The following is a 21787-nucleotide window of genomic DNA, read 5'->3' as shown; positions in this document are numbered from 1 at the left end:
AGCGAAAGCTGGCTCGGGTGATCGCCATTGCGCAGGAGTCTGGAATGGGCCAGACCTGCGCCATGTACAGCAACAGCGAGAGTGCCTCACACCTGATGGCCAGCTTCTTACCCGCAATTGAGAGGGAGCATCGCTCCCACATGCCCAGTTTTCTTTGCACCATAGACACTCACTCCTTCCAGTTTCTAACGCATGCCCCGGTCCCCCCGAACCATATCCCCAGCACCTTCAGGCCGACAGCCCTGACGGTGAAAGGGACAAAGGATCAGTTAGCCCAGTTCCCAAAGAACATCGCCTCACTCTTCCCACGATTTACCTTGGTTCCCGAGGCCAGTTCGAACTGGTCGCAGATGTGGATCAGTCTGCACACCGACAGCGGATCCGAGCAGAAGACGGCGACATTGTCCATGTACAGGGAAGCTTTGTCCTGAGTGCCTCCACTGCCTGGGATTGTCACTCCTCTTATGCCCAGATCCTTCCTGATGGACTCAGCAAAGGGTTCTATGCAACACACAAACAGGACAGGGAAGAGAGGGCAGCCCTGCCTGACTCCAGATTTAGTAGGAAAGCTATCTGATTCTCACCCATTGATTGAGACTGCGCTACTGATGCTAGTGTAGAGCAGTTGGATCCAATTGCGAATTCCCTCCCCAAACCGCATTTTGGAGAGCACATCCACCATGTAGGTGTGTGATATTCTGTCAAAGGCCTTCTCCTGATCCAGGCTGATGAGGCAGGTGTCCACACCCCTGTCCTGCACGTAGGCAATCATATCCCTGAGCAGTGCGAGGCTGTCAGAGATCTTTCTGCCCGGCACAGCGCAGGTCTGGCCAGGGTGGATCACCAATTCCAGAGCGGACTTGACCCGATTGGCGATGACCTTGGACAGAATCTTATAGTCCACATTCAACAGTGAAATGGGTCGCCAATTTCTAATTTCCTCCCTTTCCCATTGTGCTTGTAGCTGAGGGTGATGATGCCTTTCCTCATGGATTCTGACATGCTGCCAGCCAGAAGCATACTCTCGTACACTTCTAGCAGGTCTGGGCTGATCCAGTCCCACAGAGCCGAATACAACTCCGCCAGCAAGCCGTCGCTTCCGGGAGTTTTACTCTTCTCGAAGGACTCAAGGGCCTTAGTCAGTTCGTCAGGAGTTAGCAGTTTGTCCAGGCTCTCTCATGTATTGTTGTCTAAGACCTCCGTGATAGAGGACAGGAAGGACTGGGAGGCCACGCTGTCTGTGGGCTTCACGTCATACAATCCAGCATAAAAGGATTTGCTGATCCTCAAAATGTTGGACTGCGATGACTTTGCTGAGTTGTCTTCTTCCTTCGGGCTGCTGATCACAGAGCTCTATCTGTGTACCTTTTGGAAGAAGAAACGTGAGCACGTCTCATCCTGCTCCACGGAGCGGTCTCTGGAATGGAAGATGATCTTGGAGTTGGAGGCCTCCAAGGCAAAGAGCGAGGCTTGCTGGCTCTTCACCTCTTGGAGTTCCTCCTTGACATTGACCCGCATCGACTGCAGCTGGAGCAGGTTCTGCATGTTTTTCTGGAGTTGGGACATTTCCCTCTGTTCCTTTCTAGCTTTCTTGGTGTCTTTGAGGATGAAAAACCTCTTGATGTTTCCCTTGATCACTTCCCACTCGTGTGTCAGGGACTCAAAGAGGGGTTTCACGGTTCTCCAACCTTTGTAATCCCTCTTGAGCTCCTCAATGTTTTCTGGGGTCAGCAGTTGCACGTTTAGCTTCCATGCCCCCCTGCCCACCCTCTGGTCTTCCTTTAAGTGACAGTCAGCCAGTAGGAGGCAGTGGTCAGAGAAGAACACCGGCTTGACGCCGGTGGATCTGACTGCGAACGCACGGGACACAAACAGGAAGCCTACCCTGGAACGGATGGACCCATCTGGCCGCGACCAGGTGTATCTACGCTGTGCTCCGTCTGCAGGGTTGCTGAAGACGTCGTGCAGCTTGGCATCCTTAACTGTTTCCATCAGGGATCTGGATGTAGCGTCCAATCTGCTGTTGGCCCTGCCGGATCATCCAGCCTCATCGATGATACAGTTGAAGTCACTGCCCAGAATGACCGGCCTGGAGGTCACCAGCAGCAATGGGGGCTGCTGAAAGACCTCCAGCCGCTCGCACTTTTGTGCCGGGGCGTACATGTTAATTAACCTGAGTGGAGCATTCTTGTACATTACGTCTGCTACAAGGAGGCGCCCGCCTACCACCTCCTTAACCTCTGAGACGGTGAAGTTGCCTCCCCACAGTAGAATACCCAGGCTGGAGGAACGAGAGTAGTTTCCTCCAGGCCTGTATTTGTTGCCCATCACTAATTGGCCTTGAATTGAGTTGCTTTTCAGAGAGCAGGTAAGATTCAACCACATTGCTGTGGGCCTGGAGTCACATGTAGGTCACACTGGGTAAGGATGGCAGATTTCCTTCCTTAAAGGACATTAGTGAACCAAATGGGCTTTCACAACAATCGATGATCGTTGTCATGATCACCATTACTGAGACTTGCTTTATATTCCACATTTAGTTATTTGAATTTAAGTTCCACCAGTTGCTTTGGTGGTATTTGAAACCATGTCCCCAGAGCATATTAGCCTGGACTTCAGGATTACTAGTCGAGTGATATTACCACAAGGTCACCATCTCCCCTCAGGTAACCACAGGTAACGATAGAGCGTTTGCAGAAATATTAAATAATTAATTTGGTTCAATATTTACCAGGGAGAGAGAACAGATGGACTTGGCATTAGCTGATGAGATGAGCAATGAGATAAGTGCATTTAAATTAATAAAGGGAATGTATTGAATAAACTAAAATCAAAAAGGATAAACCACCAGTCCGGATGGATTGCATGCATATGTTAAGAACTTCTAGGGAAGACATAGCAGAGGCATTAGGACACTTATTTAACAATTTATTAGACAAAGGTGTAGTGCCAGAAAACTAGTGGCTAGCTATTGTAATTCCTATATTTAAGAAAAGGGACAGACCATGCCCAGGGAACTGTAGACCAGTCAGCTTGACATCGGTGGTAGGAAATATAATGGAATCCACACCAAAGGAGAGGATAGAATAACATCTGGAAAAGAAAAATATAATGAATAGTCAACATGAATTTTGAAAGGAAAAATCTTGCTTGACCAACCTTTGTAAATTTTTTAAAGAGATTACGGAGCAGATAATGGTATTGCCGTAGTTGTAATTTATCTGGATTCTCAAAAGGCCTTCAATAAGGTGCTCCATAATAGGCTAATGATTAAGGTCAGAGAATGCAGAATCAGGGGTCAAGAGACAAAATGGATTGCTAGCCGGCTTCTAGACAAAGAGCAGAGAATGGGAGTAAAAGGTAGTTATTCAGAGTAGCTGAAGGTGGGAATTGGTGTTCCACAAGGATCGGTGCTGGGACCATTGCTGTTCACAATTTAGCTGTTTTACCTCCTGCACAATCATAATAGCCTTTTCTTGGCACAGAAGCAGAAAGCATTCAGTATCAGCCTAAGCGATGGTTTCAACTCCTAAGTATTATTTTGCATTTAGAACTGCTCTCTCAACAGCTTGTTTTGGTCCACTGACTTTATTTTTTAAACATGCATTTTCCTCCTGATGTTTCAACTGGTATCCAGCTTCTTGAGTTTCAATCACTGCTCTGCCAGCATTCAGGTTAGAGACATGCTGCTGCAACAACAGTCATACACTTTTTGGACAGCTCCAAATTCTGAACCTACTGGTTCAGTTGCTCTACCTCCTGACCTTTCCAGTTAATAATCTCATCAACTCTGAGTACAAAATTGAGGCTGTAAATAAGATGGCCTCTCATCCTCCCACTTTTTAAAAACTTCTGGCGTATCATATCTTGGATAAACTCTAGTTTATGCTTGAAGATCTATTTAACATTTTTGGATGACGTGACTTTATCTGTTCTTGTGTAAGTGCCTTTGTTTGCTGGTGAATCCGTCAAGGTCTCCACGCTCCCCAAAGATTTTCCCTCCCAAGATGCATGCTGGCCAAATTTGCTATCTCAAAATTTTGACTATTTCCAAAAAAGTGTTCACGACCTAGCCAGTCCTACCTGGATGCTACTGCTCATTTTAGGAGGTTTTGAGCCCTTCACTGTTATGGGAATGGACTGGCAAAACGTTCAATCATGTGACTACTTTAATGAGATAGTCAGAACATGTTTATTAAGTTTTCAGGTAAACTATAGCAATAAACTCAGGCAGCGATTTACAGTCTAACACAGCTATATACTTCTCATGTGACTGAAGAGCACACAATGGCTTCTCTTCTTGCAGTTTTTAGTCTTTAGGCTCTTCTTCTCTGTTTCTCTTCCTCTCCTGCTTCCTTGTCTCTTGTTTTCTAGATTTCTCCACTGTGCGAATCTGATCAAGGCGTCTTATTTTATCCTGGCTCTTATCCAATTGACCCCCTCCCCCTTCCCCCCAATCATTTTCAGCCTCATGGTCATCATGCTTTACTTGGCCTACCAGGAATAGTTTGTGACTATTGCTAACATTACATATTTACATAATGCACTTTGTATTTACCCCCATATCTCATCCGAGGTTTCTTATCTTGTAAAGAGAGATATCTACATTCCATTCTTACGCAAGCAGTTTCTCACAGACAGCCTTCAAATTCTCAGCTTTTTGCTACAGTAACGAGCAAAACTTGACATAAGCTCCCAGAGTCCCTCGTGGGCATGGAGGGTATATCATTTCCTTTGTTTGTTGAAAATGTTCCATATATGTACAATAAAATTGTTTTGTAATTCTTTTTCCTCTCCAGGTATGGTGATGCCGTGAATAATAATCTAGTTGTTGGAACTCTGGCCTGGCCTTCTCCTTGGGTTATTGTGATAGGTTCCTTTTTCTCTACATGTGGAGCTGGGTTACAGAGCTTAACTGGGGCTCCACGCTTGTTGCAAGCCATAGCTAAAGACAATATCATCCCTTTCCTACGGGTTCGTACAACTATATATTTGTTTTGATTAAACCTTCTTGCTGCTGTAACCTCTGGAATATATATTTTTAGGGCAGTGTTTGTACAAATTAATTTGCAGTTTGTGTTGAGTAATTAATGGCAACTTACAAATGTATTTTTTACGTATAGAAAGTTCAAAATTCCTTAAATAAGTTCTGGAGTATATTTTTCCAGCTGCCTCTCCCTGACACATCTTCAAGCTGTCCCCGTGTACACTCCCTAGCACATTTAAACTTCATTTCACATGTTCCAATAATTGAAAGATTAATCATTACAAAAAGAAAAATCCAGTTTTTTCAACAAAAACAATAACAGTAAACCTTTGACTTGTTCTCAAATTAGTTTTATTGGGAATGATAGCTAGCTCTATTTTCCACTGTTGATAGTTGGTCCTTGTCCATATAACTCAAGAGCAGGAGCAGAGACTGCTCATTAGCTGCCATCTCAAAATTTAATAAGAACAAATGCCACATGAAAAGCAATATTTCAAAATGTTTCAACTCTCATCTGCTTTTTCACTATAATTTGTGACATTGGAATTTCAGCTTCAGTGCCTAATTTCTTTTATAATTAAACAGAAAATGCCAGAAATACTCAGCCGGTCAGGTAGCAGTTTAGTAATAGGTCAGTCACACAAGTTTCAATTTCCCTTCTTCTGAGCTCATTTCCCATTTCTATCTCACTTTTTCTCAAAGAAATAAACCACTTTCAATAAGTTTGGCTCAGCAGATATCTCCATATTGATAAATTGTGATTAATGATTAGGTATAAAAATCTTGATGCATAACAGTTCAGAGCAGAAAATTCTTCTCAAAGCTATTTTAAATTCACTTCCTTGCCTTGGTTTTTGTTTATTCATTCAAGGGATGTGGGCTTCACTGGCTGGGTCAGCATTTATTGCCCATCCCTAGTTGCCCTTGAGAAGGTGGTGGTGAGCTGCCTTCTTGAACTGCTGCAGTCCGTTGGTGTAGGTACACCCGCAGTGCTGTTAGGAAGGGAGTTCCAGGATTTTGACCCAGCGACAGTGAAGGAATGGCGATATATTTCCAAGTCAGGGTTGTGAGTGACTTGGAGGGGAACTCCCAGGTGGTGGTGTTCCCATCTATCTGTTGCCCTTGTCCTTCTAGATGGTGGTGGTCATGGGTTTGGAAGGTGCTGTCGAAAGAACCGTGGTGAATTCCTGCAGTGCATCTTGTAGATGGTGTGGTCTTTCTTTTCCTCACTGTCATTTTGGTTCCTCTACCAGATATCAGAGGTTTATAGTATCTCAGCAAAGGATTTTTAAAGCATAAAATGCAGCTTTTTTTAATACACTATCTAGAGTGTACACAGGGTATCAGAATTTATAGCTTCAGTAAAGAAAACGCATGCATTTTATCTGATGCTTTCCACATCACAATGTCTCAAAATATTTGACATCTACTATTTTGGTAACAATTTTTTTAACTGGTGTCAGTTTCCCTGAATTAAGAACTTTTGAAAAGGTGATGAAATGAATAGAAATCTTAATGTGACCTTACATCTTTGATTTTGAATTTTAAAATTTGTTGGTATCTTTAATATTGTAGGTGTTTGGCAATGGAAAAGTCAATGGTGAGCCGACCTGGGCCCTGCTTTTAACAGCTATTATAGCTGAACTTGGAATTCTGATAGCTTCTCTTGATATGGTGGCTCCCATTCTCTCAATGTAAGTGAAATTTCTTATTTAAAAACTTCCATTTCCATTTTGAATCAATCACTGTTGTAAATTTTAATTTCTCAAAAGTCTTGCGTTTCACTGTCTTCTGCATCTCTTCACTTCCATTATTAAAAATATTTTCCTTGCCTTTCCCCTCTTTTTTCTGGATTTTTAAAAAATAAAGTATCTATTAATTGCAAAGTTAATCGAGAGATATCCAAAACCTAACATTGGACACCAGGCAGAACATATACATTATTATGTGAGTAAATAAAAGACTGCATATACAGTTCTCTAAGGTGGGAGCTTAACATTTGCTTGTTCAAATTTGTTCTCTTGGTCGTTTTGGTCTTAGTACTCAATACGTTTGCATAAATGCTAACAACAGGAGGAACTCTTCCAGTTTTTTATTCTGTGCTTTGGATCATTAGACTTTGGCAATTAAAATAATCATTTTTGATCAGCATCTAATCAAGATGAGTGACAGGATCTCGGGCATTGTAGCTAATCTTACAGCTGTAATTGCTTTAGTGTTATTGCATTTGCAGATCTTTCTGCATTATGTCAACTTACAAATTCACACCAAATTTAACTGTACATTTCAAAATTGTTTCGCAGCTTCTGATTCTGTTTGGGGAGTAATTTCAATATGCTACTAAACTCTGAATTCCTTTACTTCAGCTCTCTCTTTATGGGAAATTACTTCCTTGGGCATTTCTTGTAGAAAACCAGATGGGTATGGTATTGAAATTAAGCTGGAAAATAAAATTATTGAATAGAGAAAGCAGAGAAATCCAGAAAAGAGCAGAAAATGAAAGATTTTTTAAATAGAAGTAAACAAATGTAGAAAACAGTGAAAGTGAACACAGCACCTGGGGAAAGGGAGCCCAGTTGCTAGAGTGCTGGAGAAGGGAAAAAGTCCAAATTTGCTTTGAATAAAATTTATTTTCTGTCGGCTTCTACGATATACGGGGAGTTTAGATGTTACTCTGCAGCATGTGATTCCAAACAAATTGAGTCAGCAACTGTACTGATGATGTCTGTGGCTTATTTTTTACACCCTTCAAGCTAACATGAATGAATGGCAAATACCTCAAGGGCGAAGAATATGAGACAAAAACATGCAAAAGAGATTTAGCCCCTGAACAGCACTTCAGTTTGTGCATTGTACTTCACAGGAGACTGCGCATTGTCCTTCTAATGGCCAGTCTATCCTTACTACTCTGCCCCAATCTCTCTATCCTGTTCTTTTCACTTATGTTTGACTTTCTTGTAGGTCTTTGGGCTTGAGGAACTTTCCTAATGACCTATTGTGATTGGGCTTTGTTCCTCAAGCAGTGGTTTCAGCTGTTTCTTTTGTATACTTATGTAAACTTATTAATTAATGATGCTTTGAAGAATTTTTGGCTGTTTTACCCCAGTTAACTTAGTTATTTAATTGTCTGTACTTATATATAAAAAGAATCACAAGCTACTGAAAAAATGAAATTAGAACTTCTGAATTTGGCTGTGGAGAAAGTGAAAATTGAATAAATGCAAGGAAAGACAATGGAGAACTAAGACTGGATAATTAAAACATATTCAAATGGAAAGTAATTTTAAATTAACAATTGCAGCTTGTATGGTACAGCATGAGCAACTAAGAAGTTGGCACATGACACAACTTGGAAGTATTGTGAACTTTGAGGAGGTTAGTGATAGACTTCAAGAGGACATAGGCAGACTGGTGGAATGGAAGAACAGATGGCAGATGAAATTTAATGCAGAGAAGTTTAAAGTGACATATTTTGGTGGGAAGCAAGTGGAGAGACAATATAAAATGTAGTTCTAAAGGGGTTGCAGGAGCAGAGGGACTGGGATATATCTCCACAAATCAATAAAGATGGGAGGACAGGTTGAAAAATTGGTTAATAAGGCATACAGGATCCTGGGATTTTTAAATAGAGGCATAGAGTACAAAAGCAAGGACATTATGATAATATTTGATAAAACTCTGATTCAGCCTGAGCTGGAGTGTTGAGTCCAATCCTGGGCATCAAACTTTAGGAAGGATGTAAAAGCAGCAGATAAGGTGCAAAAAAGATTGACAAGAATCATTCTAGGGATGAGGGTCTTCAGTTATGTGGATAGATTGGAGAGGCTGGGGCTGCTCTCCTTGGAGAAAAGATAGTTGAGAGGAGATTTGATAGAGGTATTCAAAACCATGAGGGGCCTTAACAGAGTAGATAGAGAGAAACTGTTCCCATTGGTGGAGGGTTGCGAATCAGAGGACACCAGTTTAAGGTGAATGGCTAAAGAACCAAAGGCAGCATGAAGAAAAACTTCCTTTGCAGCAATGTTTAGGATCTGGAATTCACTGCCTTTGAGTGTAATGGAGGCAGATTCAGTTATATCCTACAAAGGGAATTGGATAATTATCTGAATAGAAAATATTTTTCAGGGAGAAGGTGAGGGATTGGGACAAACTGAGTTGCTCTTGCATAGATGTGGCACAGACACAACGGGCCAAATGCCCTCTTTCCTTGCTGTTGTCATACATGATTCTAAATTAACAATATTCACGCATCACATTTTTCTGTTTTTTTTTAATTGTTCATGTTAAATGGGAAAAAGAGATCCATAAAGTTTACAGTGCAGAAGGAGGTGATCAAGGCCATAGTATCTGGCTTATGCTTGATTTTATAATTATACAAGTAATATTCTTGTTCCTATTTTTCAGGTTTTTCTTAATGTGCTATTTGTTTGTAAACTTGGCTTGTGCGGTGCAAACACTTCTACGAACTCCCAACTGGCGTCCAAGATTTAAATACTATCATTGGTAAGAACACGTTAAAGGGTATTAAATGTATCTTCTACTCTACATGTTTAATTTTTTTTTAAGTGAGAAGCCAGATGAACATTTTATTAGCGTCTTTTACCCTTCAATCAATATTTTTGAATTGTTAACCTCAGCGTTTACAGATCAAGATGATTTGTGGTATTTATGAAGTAGTACATCAATCAGGTTCATACAGAGGGGAATCTCTACAGTTTTATGCAGTTGGGTTTGAGTGCACATGGATGGGAATAAGTTTGATTTGTTTTTGTCAGTTGATCACAGCATATGGATGCTTAATAAAAGTAATTTTAGAATTATCTTTGGATCATTAGTTCTCCCTGCTTGTAATCAACTGTTAAATCTAAGTCATGTAAAACGCACAGTTTTATAAAGGTGAATTTTAATTCACTGTTCTTTCTTGTAGGGCTTTGTCGTTTTTAGGTATGAGCATGTGCATTGCCCTAATGTTCATTTCTTCATGGTATTATGCTCTTGTGGCAATGGTAATTGCAGGAATGATATACAAATATATTGAATACCAAGGGTGAGTACTAAAAGGTTTACAGGTTTTTCTTGACCACGTGATGCCTGAGATTTTCTTAATTCCTCAAGTTGAAGTTCCCTGGTCGTATTTTTGAATAATTGTGGAGTTATAAAGAGATGCATAACTTTAAGGGCCAAAACAATTTAATTCGGGAGCTTTTCTCTTAAAATGATGGGTCGGAATTTGTGCCATAATAATACTGCGCCAAACATCATGAAATTGCATCTTGCAATTACTAGGGTGAAATTTTACCACCCCATCTCAGCGGGGATGGGGCCAAAAAATGTGCCGAGCCATTCTAAATGCCATTGACTTCAGCGAGACTGTAAAATCCTGCTGGCGTAAAATTAAGGCCCTATTTTCTACATTGGTTCTGCAATTGCTTTCTAATGTCAATTGGGATATAGTAAAGCTCTCTTTCTAAAATTCACATCTCCCAGCCAGAGCCTTGTGATACAATACGAGTCGCTGAAGATCTGTTCTTGTTTTTCTTTATTCATTCACTGGATGTGGTTGTCGCTGGTAATTTATTGCTTATCCCTAATTGCCCTTGAAGCTGGTGGTGAGCCAGTTACATGAATATAACTGAGTGGCTTGCTAGGCCAATTCAGAGGGCAGTTAAGAGCCAACCACATCACTGTGGGTCTGGAGTTGCATTGTGGAGTAATTCACTAGTGGTGAAGCAGTGAATAATACGTCTAATTTGTGGCACTTGTCATCAATACTGCTTTTGTAGTTTATTCCAGGCTGATGTATAAGCATCTCTAAATCAATAGACTTATTCAGTAGGCTCCAAAAGAATGTAAAAAGATAAATATTGACAGTAAGTTCCCTTCCCTGAAGGACCAGATGGAATTTTATGTTAAGCCAGTAGTTTCATCATCATCTTTACTGATACTAGCTTTATATTCCAGATTTATTTAATTAACTGAATTTAAGTTCTCCGCTTGCTATCATGTTCAATAAACCCATGTGATCATTAGTCCAGCCTCTAGATTGCAGCCCAGTAAACTAACCACTATGCTACCATACCCTTCTGGCAATGTTAAGTCAATATTTATCTCTGTTTATATATTTTCAGAATGGCTGAATATAAATTAATACATTGGGCAGAATATTGAGCTCGGCGGACGGGTGCGCGCCTGACCCGGCTAAACATAAAATTACGCGCGATGATGTCAGGCGAGCGTCCTGACGTCATCGTGTAGCCCTGCGATATTTCATTCGACGGGCGCACACCAGAGTTAGCAGCACACCCACTGACAATTAAAAGGCCTATTAAGGCCATTAAAAAGTCATTAAATTCAAATTTACACTGCCCGTCCATCCAACCTTATGGTTGGCAGGCAGGCGAAAACGCCAAGAGGCCTTTGCACTTTTTAGGAAACCTTATCCACAGGCAGGATGAGGTTTCCTAAAGCAAATATAAATAAAATAAAAATTTTACACTTTAATTAAAAACATGTCCCTACTCATGTGACAGAGTCATATGAGGGGACATGTTTTAGGACATTTTTATTTTCCTCATTTTTTTTAAACAGCGCTTCATCTCTCCCTGAGGCAGCTCCGTGCCCCAGGGAGATTGAAGCGCTCTTACACGCGCATGCATGAAGTTCGCACTAGGCCCACACTCGCCCTCCTCCCCCTCCCCCCGCCTGCACAGGTAGTGCTGCGTGGTACTGCTTGTGTTCCACGCTGAGCGGGCCTTATTTAGCCCACCAGTGTGAAATCGTTACCCGATCCCGATCGCGGGCAGCGGCCGGCTTCCTGATTTCCCCACCCGTCCCTGCTGAGCACTCTCACCAAGGGCAAAATTCTGCCCATTAGGTTGAAATTTCTACAGAAATCAACAAGCAAAACAAATTTTTTACTGGACATCATTCCAGATCCACTGTTGTACTCACTGTGATGTGTTATTTTTCCAGCAAATTGTGGAGTAATTCATCACTGGAGAAGCAGTGAATAGTAAGTCTAACATGTGGCACTTGTTGTCAATACTGCTTTTGTAGCTTATTCTGGGCTGACATACAAGCAGCTCCAAATCAGTAGACCAATCAGTAGGCCCCAAAATAATGTAAAGAGCAACATATCAGATTCCAGCAGAAGCTTTTCCAGGCAGCGTATCAAAATCCCAACTCTTGACCAGTTCCTTCTCTCCTTTACAGAACCAAACCCATGAGCATAGTCATCGTAAATGTTGCCCTTTGGAGTATCACAGAATTTGTTTTGTGATTTTCCCCCTTAACAATGGGAGGATGTGGTGGTACCGGGAGGAGAGGAGAAGAAGAATAATTTTTTCTTAACACTGGCCAGAATTTTTCCGTCGGCGAGTTGGGGGCGGGGCCTGCTCGCTGACGTGGGATGACGTCAGGAGGAACCCCCGACATCATCCCGCCCCATTTAAATATTCAGGAAGGCGGGCAGACAGCAAAATCAGCTGATCGGTTAATGGCCAATTGAGGCCATTGGCAGGATAATTAAGACAATTAAAGGCCCTGCCCGTCCAAGCTTAAGGCTGGCAGGCAGGCCAGGAGCCCCAGCGGGCTTCTGAAAAACATGAAACTTCATCCACTGGCGAGATGAGGATTCATGTCTGTTTTTAAAAACTTTAATAAAATTTTAGTCATATTTATTAACATGTCCCAACTCGTGTGACATTGTCACATGAGGGGACATGTTAATTTTTTTATTTTTCTCTTTTTTAAGTTTATCAAACTGTCAGCGCTCTCCCTGAGACAGCACTTAGCCTCAGGGAGCAGTGCGTTCTTTCGCGCACATGCGCAAAAGAGCGCACTTTGACAGTTGGGGAATCCCCCCCCCCCCCGGCACAACAGGAAGCGCATAGCGCTTCAGGTGGCCCGCTGGGTGGGCTTTAATTGGCCCGCCCACTCAAAATGGCAGCGGGGCCCGTTTCGGCGGCAGAGTTCAGCTGCCCGCCCACCGGCAAGCCAGTGAGGCCCACCTGCCCATCGAGGGCTAAATTCTGCCCATTATGTCTCCTGCCCATGCAAGATGGACGCTGACGCCCATCTGCGCATGTGCATAAAACTTAAAGCTGAATCTTGCTGACAATGGAAAACAACACAAATTTAAATTGCCACTCAGAATTTCAGATTGGATAAAACATGATCTATATATTCAGTATTCTAATTGAATTTTTCAAAAAATTGGTACAGATTTTTGTGTTCCTGACTTGGGCATATTGAATCATCCAGGTACAGAGCATCAAGAAAAATCAGATGAGGAGGATCACATACCCATAAGGGAGCCAGCCAATTTCCCAACCCATTTTTAATCTTTGTGGCTGTGTGCAGGTGTTTCAGGAGCCTGAGAAGTAGGAACATGAAAATCTGCTCTATTGCATTTTAAAGGGAGTTTGAAATCTCCATCGTCTATGTACATGCTCACTTATTTGAAATAGGTGTATGTCATAGAAAAATATAAAGCTGAAAGAAATTACCTGGGTGAAAATGGGCATTGTATTTTGTTCTGAATAAAGTAGCCCTTTCTGGTTTCAAAATCCCAGAAAAACAAGAAACTAAATGGAGAGGAGAAGTATCACACTGAGGTTGGGGGAATGAGTATAGTTTGGATCACCGTCACTCGCAATGACATCAGGGAGTGAAGCTGTACAACTGCACATGCGTTGGCAGCAAAAGCACCCTTTTCTTAAGTATAAGGTCAAGAGAGAATAACTCAAGTTCCAGGAGAGGCATTTTGGGAGCAATCTGGAGCTGAGCAGAACTTCACCTTCCCCACGGGTACACCCTTGAAACTGTCGCAAATCCCAGGATTAGGGTATTTACCTATTTATGGTGCCAAGGAATTGTCCACCTCAAGGGGAGAAATTGATTTTGCTCAGTTCAAGTCAGCTTTCTACTATGGACTTCTACCATGAGAAACAAATTTGATACTACCTAAATGTCTTTGCTTAGTCCAGCAACCAGAGCCTTTTGTGTCATGATTTCAGCTAGATTCAAGCTCTGCTGATGGTGGATATTTTGCTGCAATTATCTTAGCAGTTGGATCACTTCAATGCAAATTTTTATATTTTAATGCTTTCAAATATTGAAACTCAAGGATGATGTAAATGTCAGTTCGCTATTATTTTAGGTATTTCAATAATATTGGATAGTATGAAAAAAACAATTATGTCTTTTTTTACAGTGCAGAGAAGGAATGGGGTGATGGTATTCGGGGCCTGTCCTTAAGTGCAGCTCGTTATGCATTGCTGAGATTGGAAGAAGGTCCACCTCACACGAAGAACTGGAGGTAAAATAATGCAGTCAGTTTAGAGCTTGCATTATGCAACCACACAGTAACTAATAAGATGGTATAAAGCTTGACTGTATAAGAGCATTATATAAACATGAACACATTTATTTTAAACCTGACACAAATCCTTGTCTATGAATGGTTCATAACCCCAATCTGAACCTATTTTGAATTGTAACTATTGTGTTTGGGTTTAAGCTCTGGCATATTTCATGTCATTCTCTCTTTTGCAAGTATTCTTCTATCTTTGATATAAATATGTAGCTGTGTAATCATTTTTCCTCTCACAATTATCTATTAAGCTAAGACAAAGCTACAGTCATTTTGACCTACTCATGAAGGCTATTCATACGTAAGTGAGCCAGTGGTCTTTTCACATTTTGTCAGCTTCTTATTTAGGAATACCTCTAAAAATTAGAGTCAGACCGTTCAGGAGTGTAATTAGGAAACACTTCTACATGCAAAGAGTGTTGGAATTTTAGAACTCTATTCCACAAATGACAGTTGACATTAGATCAGTTGTTAATTACATATCTGACATCAATTGTCATTTGTGGAAGGGAGTTCTAAACTTCTTGGTTAACAAATATATTGAGGGATTATAGGGCAAAGGTGGGTATGTGGAGTTAGGTCACAGATTAGCCATGATCTCATTGGATAGTAGAACAAACACGGAGGGGAGTTGGGGGGAGGGGGCCTCCCATGCTAAATGTGCACAGAACCTCCAAGCTACATCTCTGGGCTCCATCCACAGCCGTCTGAAGTTGTTTCATAATTTTTTTAAAAATTCATTTATCTTTTAATTTTTCAATTGTTTTAAATAAAAGCTTCTAACATAAGTTTATACTGGGTTATTCAGTTTAAATTTCATTGATCTAATTACGTTTGGGGATGCCGACTGGCCCAGCATACTCAGCTTCTCCCTTCTTCCCTCTTGCTTGCATGTTCTCTTTCTTTGGCATGATCAACGCTGATATTTATTTCGTTCATTCTAAGATTGCCTGCCAGTGTGCTGAAGTGGAGTTTTGTTTAATTTATTAACTGCTAAGATTCCTATTGGGCCACACTTTTAATGAGAATTTTGGGAAACGTAGCTTGTTAGGTCCTTTGGTTATTAATTGCCAACCAACTAAAGTCTGCTATTTTATTATTCAGTTTAGGGGAAGCCCTTTATTGAAGATTGAAGGGCACTTTTTTTTCTTCCTCACCAATATTACTCCACTCTATTTCAACTCTTTCTGTTTTAGCCCCGACAATGCTCAGCGTTGGTATAAGCTAAAGTTATTTTGAATTATCCCAATAATTCTTAAATGCTTCCTTTCCTAGGCCTCAATTATTAGTTATGCTGAAACTAGATGAAGACCTGCACGTGAAGCATCCCAGATTGCTAACATTTGCCTCTCAGTTAAAAGCTGGCAAAGGTCTTACAATTGTTGGCTCTGTTATCCAAGGGAATTTCTTGGAAAATTATGGAGAAGCACAAGCTGCTGAACAAGTATGATTTTAAGTTCTATGATTTTTGTGTTGTTATGACCGATGTAGTTGGTAAAGCGGAGTTTTTAAAATTCCCAGAGAGAAACTTTAAACAACTGTCATAACCTATAATTTAAGTGTTATATTTGCAATGCAACTCTAAATTCAGGAATCAGACTACCAGTTCTCGAGGCTTTACATTAAACAAATTGAAACATTTTATTTAACATTTTATTAATTTACACAGGTTAAAATACATACACATGGCTACAAATTACTACTATCATAACTTTTAACAAATTCCCAAGCTAACCTCCATTAAGGCAACAGCAACCCTTGGACTTAACCAAACACCAGGCAAAGCATTTTCGCCTTACAAATTCAAAAAGAGGCTCTTTTCACTGTGGAGCCAGTTGGAGGCCTGCAGCTGACTTTTGATCTTACATTGCCTCTGCTCTGTACACCCAAAAATTACTGAAGTTATGCTTACCACCACTGATTGAATCCAAATTCTCATTGGCCAGAATTTTCCGGCTGACGTGCGGGTGGCAGAGCCCGCACGTCAGCGCTTAAAATGTCGCACGAGCATCCCGACGTCAGCGCGCGGCATCGCGATATTTCGGTCGGCGGGCAGGCTCAGCAGCAGGGCATTCGTCCTCCATTAATTGAAGGCCTTGTTAAGGCCCTTAACTTGCCAATTGTCCTGGATTTTGAGGGGCCCGTGCGAATGTCGGGTCAGCGCACGGGCCCAACGGGCAGGCGGGTAGGAGATTTTTTAATAAAACTCATGCAATGTCGGGATACATGGACTCAGAGGGGTTGTTCATGTTTTCCACGAAGGCTTAATTGCTGAAAGTGTTTAAAAGTTGCCTGTGTGATTGTTAGCAATTCTCATCAATTTCCAAGAACTTTTTGTGTACTTTGGAACCAGTTTGCAGACAGCATTCTTTCTTGGGCCTGCAGCTTTCCGGAGGCCTTCATTTAACCTGGGGGTATGGGTTCTGACCTCTCCACTGGAGGCAGCTCCCCTGAGGAGGAATGGGGGGATAGAATAAGGAGGAAGCCAGGACTGGACAATCAGCCTCCAGAGGAGCCACCTTTGGGTGGCCAGGTGCAGGCACAAGGGGCGCAGGGCCAAGAGGTTGTCCAAGGTGTTAGGGGCCGCAGAAGACGCCACTATCTTGCTGCCAGGGTATACAGGCAGCGAAGCAGCTACCTCAATATGACTGAGGTGCAGTGCCGAAGGAGGCTCCAACTCTCAAGGGAGACAGTCAACTATATCTGTCAGATGATAGGCCCTGAGATCTCCCCTAACTGTGTGGGTGGACACCCTATGCCAGCGACTCTGAAGCTCACAGTTGCCCTCAACTTCTATGCCTCTGGCTCTTTCCAGGGCTCGGTGGGTGATCTTTGCGGTGTCTCCCAATCAGCTGTCCACACTTGCGTCAAGCAGGTTACAGACGCTCTGTTCAGATGGGTATCCACCTTCATCCACTTCCCCTGCGACCAGGCAAGTCAGGCACAGCGAACCAGAGGCTTTGCGGCCATTGCTGGCTTCCCCCGTGTCCAGGGTGCAATAGACTGTACACATGTGGCCATCAAGGCATCAGCAGGTGAGCCCAGTGCCTTCGTCAACAGGAAGGGCTTCCACTCCATGAACGTGCAGATAGTGTGTGATCACAGGATGCTGATTCTGCAAGTCTGTGCAAGGTACCCAGGCAAGTCCCACAACGCCTACATCCTCAGACACTCCCAGGTGCCGGGGCTCTTCAGTGCTCCAGCCCGGCTGGATGGTTGGCTGCTGGGTGACAAGGCCTATCCCCTGTGAAGGTGGCTCATGACGCCTCTCCGCCGTCCAAGAACAGAAGCTGAGCAGCGATACAATAGGAGCCAGGGCACCACAAGAGCTGTGGTGGAGGGAGCCATCAGTCTTCTCAAGATGCGCTTCCGTTGCCTGGACCTCTCAGGGGGAGCACTCTAGTACCCCCCAGATCGTGTCTCTCTGATAGTGGTAGTCTGCTGCGCCCTGCACAATCTTGCGCTGGAAAGGGGGGGGATGCAGTTGACGATGAAAACCTTGACGCCCTGAATGAGACTGTACATGACGAATCCAGCAGTGCCTCAGAGGATGAGGAAGCACAGGGCAATGATGAGGGCCACAACGACGACCCGCGTTTACACCAAGGAGGCAGGGATACCCGGAACAATTTAATCCAACGAACCTTCAGCTAGCTCCACACACATGGATCAGCAGGAACAGCATTGCCTGGCACTTCCATACGTTGCACTTAGGTGCCACATCTTCCACCTTTTCAGTTGCAACTAAGGGCTTAGTACAGAAACATCAATGTCCACTCAAACACTCATGATAAATATGTGAAAAAGAAAAATGCACCACAGACAAAACACCCTCAGCCATGGTAACAAAAGTGGACTTTATTATGTCCAAAAGAAAAGCAAACAATTCTCCATTGCAATAAGAACAATTTGGGTCCCTATTCTAAAGCCAACACAAAATCACCAGTGACATACCCGTGGAGTGCCTAACATGCCTTATGCTTACGTTTTTTGGTGCTACGTCTAGGTGCCGCCCTATCACTCGGAGTGGCTTGAGAGACAGCCTGCTGACTCTGCTGTCCTAATGGCCTCGATGACTTTGGCGGGCGTCCTCTGGCCCGTGGAGCCTGTGATGGCCCTGCCTGGGAGGGAGTGGCCAGTTCCTGAACTGGCACCTCCCCAGTTGTAGCAGCCTCAAGGGAAGAAACGTTGACTGGCAGAGGGGTGGAGGAGCTGCTGCCCTCATCCGGAGCTCGCAGTGATGACAAGCAGTTGCTGCGCCGATGTGAGGTCCCTTTCGACCTCCCTGCTCACCGCAGATGCATGCCACAACATCTCCCACATTGGGAATGACCACTTGTGGCCAGTACCGCTGTGAGGGCTTGCAGGTCAGAGAGTATCCTAATCATAAGATGTTCCATCTGATTGAGCCCCCTCTCTATGAGAGTCGCCAATCTCTCATTGGAGGAAGCCTGAAGCTCTGCCCTGAGGGTCAAACCTTCACATGCACTCTGCCTGGACTCCTCCGTCGCAGAGACCAACTGAAGCATTCCGTCATGCAACCCTGCCAGGTGCAAACGCACTTCCTGCCGCCTGTCCTGCAGCTACTGCATTGGGGACAACTCCCTAGGCACGTCATCAGTGCCAGATTCAGCATGTGCCTCATTCCCTACAGCCCTCCGGCTGCTGGCGCCATCGGCACTCTCTTCTCCTACCATCTCCTCCAGCAATTGTGATGTGCCCTCTCCACTGTGACCCGGGACACTAGCCGACGGTAAAGTCCCCACCGAGGTGTGTGTGTCTACGCTGGTGTCTGGCTGGCTGAAATGATGTGCCACAAGTTGCACATGTTGGCCCTCAGGTGTGATGGGGCAGCTGCGGTGTCAAGATGCGTGTCGCTCTGGTGGTGATGCTGAAATTAACAACAAGGACAGTGCATCAGTTAGCGTACATTCAGTTCAGCCTTTTATCCCTTTTCCCCCCAGCCTCATAAGTCGCTCACCTTTCAAGACCCTAAGGAGACAAACATTGGTGGGGTGGAAAAGATTGAAGAGGGGCCCCAACTATTAAACCCACATGCAGACAGGCTGGTCAGATGGCCTCAGGGATGCTACATGGCATGTTATGTACCATTGGAGTGTGGAGAGTGCAGAGGTACCTGACCTGGATGCATTCTGGCCTGGATAGTTGCGGGGCTGAGGAAACATTGCACACAGTTGCGACATTTGCCGTGGATCACAGGAGATTGCATTAGAGGTCACATTATTGGCCTTCATTCTGTTAGGAGGGGCATAGACCGGGTGGGCAGAAGGCAACATTTCCCCTTGGCGCAGGGATGAGTAACGTGGTGGCATTTATCTAAGTTGAGTGCCATGAGGTTCACAGCTGAGGTGCTGAGGACCCTTTGGACAAAGTAATGTGGGGCGCACTGGCTGAAAGGGTGGTGGGGGTCCCAAACCCCCTAAGATGCAGTAAGTCTTTGGCTGTGCAGCAGCAATCCAATGGCATGTTAGACCATGGTGATAGTGGTCACAAATAGGATAAGGTGACTTTGGAAGGTGGTGGAGATGCAAATCCTCAAGGGGACGAGGGTCCCTTCTGTATGACCTGCACGTCAGAGTGTCTCAGTCTGTGAATGAGCATTGTTTCAGAATTAACGATTACAGCAACCATCAATGGTTTGGATGGTGGGCAGACAGAGTGGATGGAACTGTGGACCTCAAATACCTGGCCGCTGGACCCCAGCGTCGCTGCCCCCGGCTGCCATGGCCTCCTGCCTCCTGCCCAGCTCCACGGCCTGTTCTTCGAAGGTTGTGAGGCGCTGGAGGAGGGTGTGCCCACCTCCAGTCCTCTGGCGCTCCCGTGCATTGTGCTGACTTTTTGGCTGCAAAACAGAGAAGAGGATTTATTGGGGCTGGTCGCTCATGTACTCTGCATGCGCACGCCGCACCCCAACCACAGTGGCCCACCTGAGGCCTCCAGCGGCTCCTGTCCACACTACTGGTGATCAGTCCCCAGAAGAAGGTGATCAGTCCCCAGAAGATAGTACGGCTGGTCCCAATCCCCTCCCCGAACCTTGGACACATTCGGCGTCCATCACTTTGAATAGCACTCGGGTCTTAGCGCCCATGGCAAGGAGGCGCAACTACAAACACCTTGAGGCACCCCTTGCACCATCTCATTACCATCAGTATGACATGCGTTGGAGCTCTGAGTATGTGTCTAGCGGCCTCCCCTGTAGGTTGCCCCCAGACTATTCAAATGCCACAAACACCAACATATGATGCGGGGAGAACCCTTCTTCTCCTCAACCACAAAGGCTGATGTAAGCATGGTCAGTACCCGTTTGCCCACCCAGCGTGCGCCAGATGCCCTATGTAGCAAAGACAGCAAGACGTGGTGGGGGGGCTCAAAGGCTAAGGCTACCTTCTGGGTCAAATGGCCAAGACCAACATGGCACTCACCCGTTCAGAGTGCAGCAAATCATTGAATCTTTTTCTGCACTGGGTGCTGGTGCACTGCACATCATCATGGGCACTGACAGCGTCACCCACCTCCTCCCACGCCTGGCTGGTGACATAGGGGGCCCTCCTCCTCCCATCCTCCGGATACAGCAGGTGCCGACGGATAGACACCTCTTGGAGGAGGACAGCAAGGCATGCATCAGAAAATCGGGGGGGCACAGTGGCCCCCCGCTGGCCTCTCCTACAGCCTGCCCCCCTCCTCCTGCTCATGCTGCTGTGCATTCGGTCCTGACTCCCTCTCTTCATGGGTGGCCATGGTGCACTGCCTCAATCAGGCTGCCTGGCCAGTCTTTATACAGACTGCCGGTTCCCCATTGGAACCGGCACTGAGGCCGCCCACCCCCACGACTATTTTCCCGTTCTCCACGGGAGTCGCTTACCCACTGGGCGGGCCTTAATTGGTCTGCCCGCGGAAAAGGGCGGCGCGGCTCATTTCGCCAGCGACAATCGCCCGCTGCCGAGTCAGTAGAGCCCCCCTGACCGACAAATGGAAAATTCTGCCCATTGTCTCACCAGCCTCTTTGAACTTTACCTTTTAACAATGAAACCCCTTTCGTAGAACCAATTTTATTAGTAATATAAACATATGGCTTGATATATGCTAGATAGGCTTCAAGTTTTCACCCCACTTCTTGAATGCTCGCTTCAAAAAATGTAAATACACGCTATCTCTCTTCCATATCAAAACTAGTACCCATCAAAGCACCCAGACTAGCTGGCTTCAATCCAGTTAAGACACACCCGCAGACTAAACCTCTATTTTAAAAGAAAAATATTTTACAAAAATATTATATACATTTATAGCTTCATGACACTGTTCTTGCATAACTTCCTGTGCTCATCAAAATTAAAAGTTTCAATGCTGGGAAATGGAACGCTTTTCATTTTTGGCATTCAGTGTTAACTTCAAACATTTCTTTAATC

The 21787-nt window shown here is 44.2% G+C and overlaps 1 protein-coding gene across 3 annotated transcripts in view; it reads left to right on the top strand.

Moving 5' to 3' along the window:
• Window positions 1–21787, top strand: part of slc12a4 (solute carrier family 12 member 4) — a 176449-nt gene that overhangs the window by 121969 nt on the left and 32693 nt on the right. For all 3 annotated transcript variants that reach the window (XM_078544240.1, XM_078544239.1, XM_078544241.1), the window contains 6 exons: window positions 4800–4974; window positions 6563–6681; window positions 9392–9490; window positions 9915–10034; window positions 14202–14306; window positions 15636–15804. In XM_078544240.1, the coding sequence (XP_078400366.1) occupies window positions 4800–4974; window positions 6563–6681; window positions 9392–9490; window positions 9915–10034; window positions 14202–14306; window positions 15636–15804 (787 nt within the window). The remainder of the gene's footprint in view (window positions 1–4799; window positions 4975–6562; window positions 6682–9391; window positions 9491–9914; window positions 10035–14201; window positions 14307–15635; window positions 15805–21787) is intronic.

This window comes from Cetorhinus maximus, chromosome 6 (genome assembly GCF_964194155.1).
Source record: "Cetorhinus maximus chromosome 6, sCetMax3.hap1.1, whole genome shotgun sequence".
In the NCBI taxonomy this organism is placed as follows: Eukaryota; Metazoa; Chordata; class Chondrichthyes; order Lamniformes; family Cetorhinidae; genus Cetorhinus; species Cetorhinus maximus.
The sequence above is the reverse complement of the archived record's forward strand: the minus strand, read 5'-3'. Positions and strand labels throughout refer to the sequence as shown.